Raw genomic sequence first — 3667 nt, 5'->3', positions numbered from 1 at the left:
GTGGACATTGGTAAGTGGAAATAAAAGTAGCTGAGTTTGCTTCCATATCAATTAATTAGTAACAGAGGAATTTTCTGGGATTGTGTAGAATGAAATCAGCCACCTGTTCATTCAGGAGGGCCCTCAAGATAGGACAACAGGAGTTGTCCTATCTTTCCTCAGAAAGTGGATCTGTCTAAAGCAAACTGCAGTTCATCCCTGCTCATGCAGGTTAATTCAGGGACTCCAAATTGTCCGTAGGTGTGAATGGGAGAGTGAGTGTTGTTCGTGTGTCTATGTGTGCGATGGACTGGCGACCTGTCCATGGTGTACCCTGCCCTCACCCGTTGACAGCTGGGATTGGCTCCAGGGACCCCGCAACCCACTAGATAGATAATGGTGATGGATTACACAGCCTGGTTCTCTTCATGGTTGCAGTCGTGTTTCTCTCAGCAACCAACGCTATTGTTAACTGTATGAATGTATAAGTCATTAGCTCAAGTCACCATTCCTTTTTCCACATGTGTGTCCACATGTGTATCACTTTCCCTAGCTCCCAATCAATATTTATTTCTCCTAAATATTTTTGTCTCCTTTCTGATTTCTTCCCTTCTCTCTGTCTCAAAAAATAATCTCTAAAATGTCCCACAACTGTATGCTCATTGTCATGTCAAATGCTTTCTTCAATAAAAATATTTCACAAGGATAGAAAAAAAAAGTGCTACAACTTCCCAAAACAGTCTATGTCTAAACTGTGTCAGGGACCTTGTTCATGGTCCCTGAACAAGTGTTTTACTTTAAAGTCAAAAAAGGCAAAAGACTGACTTAAAAGGTAGGATTTCAGCTGGCATGTAAAAGACTGCAGCTGTTGTTTGTGACAGTAATTATCTTTTAATCTAATGCTAAACCTAACAATATTTCTGTTTATATCATTAATACTTAGTGAATAAAGTAGTGAGGTAGGCTTTTTTTAGAGTAAGGATAGGGGGTTTTATTTATCAGAGGGACACACTGATTTGATGCTAGAAGGCCATTCAAGGGTTGTTTTTTTTAAACCTAGATTAGAGGAATGGCAAGTGGCTGAGGAGGAGCAGTCAAAACAAGCAGTGGAACACAAACTAGACAGCAACAACACAAACTGAATTGTAAAATACCATCCAAAATTTCTTTGTCTCTGTGTCAGAGAATATTAAAAATGTTCTTCACAGATTTCAATGAAATTTGGTAGAAATTCCATTTCATTACATTCCACAGATTGTCTGATATTTTTAAGTTGTTGCAATATATTTCTCATCACTCAACCTTTATATCCCATCTTCACCAAATTTTGCTTGTTTGGGTGAGCCCCAGAAAGGTATAACATTTTCACATAAAAAAAAAAAAAAATTGCATACACTTCATATTACCAAATTCTTGGTTGCAAACACAGCAACATAATACATTCCAAATGACCATAACTTATGACCTCATGAGTTCAGATGACTTGTAATTTTTCCACAGTTTATACTTAATATTCCGAAGATTCCAAGATGGAATTTGGGCAAACATCATGCTTGCCATTCATTCTAATACAGAACACTGATATTGTATTATTGAAATAACATCTTCAGAGAATTGTGTACTTGATATCCAATGAAGTTTTGTCTCCAGACTGATGTAAATATTTTATTACTCTTACTGTACAAATCATATCACACTCATGTGCTTTGGCAATCAACTTTGGAGCATTTAAAAATTCCTCACCATTAAAGGAAGAGTCCATTAGTGAGGGTAGCATGCCAAGGGACTAATGTCAAGTGGCCATTCAGCCTCTGTGTCTGTGCTCGCGTGCATGTGTGTGCCTGTGTGTGTTGTGTGCGCGTGTGTGTGCACGCGCGCGTGTGTGTGTAGTGTTGCGTCTGCACAAACCCATCCTTATCCTTATCTAATAATATAGGATGGGTCTCTCAGCAATGGCTCCAGAGCTTTCAAGCCATGCAGTGCTGGAGAACATTCAAGCTGAGAGGAAGTCTGCTGCATGCTACAGCTGGGGAGTAGCTGCTTTGATGGATGTCTGATTTCAAAAGACCTTCTTGCTATGACATTTCGTGCTAAAAGTTAAGCTCTAGATTCCTACCAAGGTTGTTCATTCAGGAGGCCCCTCAAGATAAGACAACAGGAGTTGTCCTATCTTTCCTCAGAAAGTGGATCTATCTAAAGCAAACTGCAGTTCATCCCTGCTCAAGGCAGCTACAAGCCACCATGACGGAGTGGACCCTGCTCAAACGTCTTTTGGATGCTGTCCATCAGCACTCCACTATGATTGGTCGGCTGTGGCTCACCGTCATGGTCATCTTCCGACTGCTTATTGTAGCTGTGGCAACTGAAGATGTGTACACCGATGAGCAAGAGATGTTTGTGTGCAACACAATGCAGCCTGGATGCTCCACCGTTTGCTACGATGCCTTTGCACCCATCTCACAACCTCGTTTTTGGGTCTTCCACATCATCTGCGTCTCCACACCATCCCTCTGCTTCATCATCTACACGTGGCACAACCTTTCCAAACAGTCCCACAATTCCATTCAGAGGCAGGTGCAAGGACAGGGTGATTTCCCAAGGCAAACAAGCCTGGAAAAAGGACAAGATGGCAGACAGGAGGCCTATGATCTGAGCTGTGACTCAGATAGCTGCTCCATCCGATCACATAAGCACTTAGGTCACAGCCTGGCAGATGTGTTGGAGGGCAATACTGCCCAGAGCCTCCCCAACAACATACTGTCTTTGAGCCAGGCCCAACCCTGTATCTACAAGGTGAGGAATATGGACGGCTCCATGGTCTTAAGAGGGGTTTTGTCCAAATGTTATGTATTACATGTGTGTTTACGTGCTATGCTGGAGGTGGGCTTTGTCCTCGCCCAGTGGAAGTTGTTTGGCTTCCAGGTGCCTGTCCATTATCTGTGTACCTCAGCCCCCTGTACTCGGCCTGTGGACTGTTATGTTTCCAGGCCCACAGAAAAGACTCTCTTCTTACTGTTCATGTTTTGCGTGGGGTTATTTTGCATTCTACTTAATCTGCTGGAGCTCAATCACCTGGGCTGGAAGAAATTACACCAGGCAGTAAGGGTGAGAGAGATGGGGTCCTGGGGAGGTTATCATTGTATAAGAGGAGGATATGAGACCTTCCCTCCAGCTAGTCCCTCTCTCACCTCCTCTCTGGGGTGCAGGGATGTTACCAGCACAACCTCCCTGCCCACTTTGGACCTGGTAGTGGGTCACAATGCTGACTGGCCTTGTGCTGCAAACTGTAACCCACTTAGAGTGTCTGACAAGTGCAGAGAGACGCGCCAAGAGCAATCAAAGCAACAAGACTGCCACAAAGGAGAGAGGCAATCTTTGAAGATTAAGGGGGAGGGTAGAGTTTCTAAACAGAGGAGTGCTGAGGTCTGGATATAGTGTTCAACCATAGGGAAGAATGTCACTCTTTCCTTATCACTCATACCAGTGGTTCTAAATCCTAATCCTTAAGTACCGCAGTACTGCTCGGTACTGAACAACACACCAGATTTAGCTCATCAGTTATATTTCGAGTGTGATTAAAAGATGCTCTTGTTGTTAGACCTGTTAGACACTGGTTGTATAGACAATGCTGGAAAAAAATAATATTTAAGATATTATAAGAGTTCTCTACTTTAGTACATTGTTTACA

At 42.8% G+C, this 3667-nt stretch overlaps 1 protein-coding gene across 1 annotated transcript; it reads left to right on the top strand.

Moving 5' to 3' along the window:
• Positions 1-2220: 2220 nt before the first annotated feature.
• LOC143005818 (gap junction delta-2 protein-like) lies at positions 2221-3414 on the top strand. Its single transcript, XM_076157213.1, has one exon. It carries the CDS (start codon positions 2221-2223, stop codon positions 3412-3414), a length of 1194 nt encoding a protein of 397 aa, XP_076013328.1.
• The last annotated feature ends 253 nt before the right edge of the window (positions 3415-3667 follow it).

This window comes from Genypterus blacodes, unplaced genomic scaffold (assembly GCF_046128005.1).
Source record: "Genypterus blacodes isolate CSIRO-AG114 ecotype Tasmania unplaced genomic scaffold, CSIRO-AGI_Gbla_v1 ptg000072l_1, whole genome shotgun sequence".
In the NCBI taxonomy this organism is placed as follows: domain Eukaryota; kingdom Metazoa; phylum Chordata; class Actinopteri; order Ophidiiformes; family Ophidiidae; genus Genypterus; species Genypterus blacodes.
Note: the sequence above shows the minus strand (reverse complement) of the source record. Positions and strands in the feature narration are given on the sequence as shown.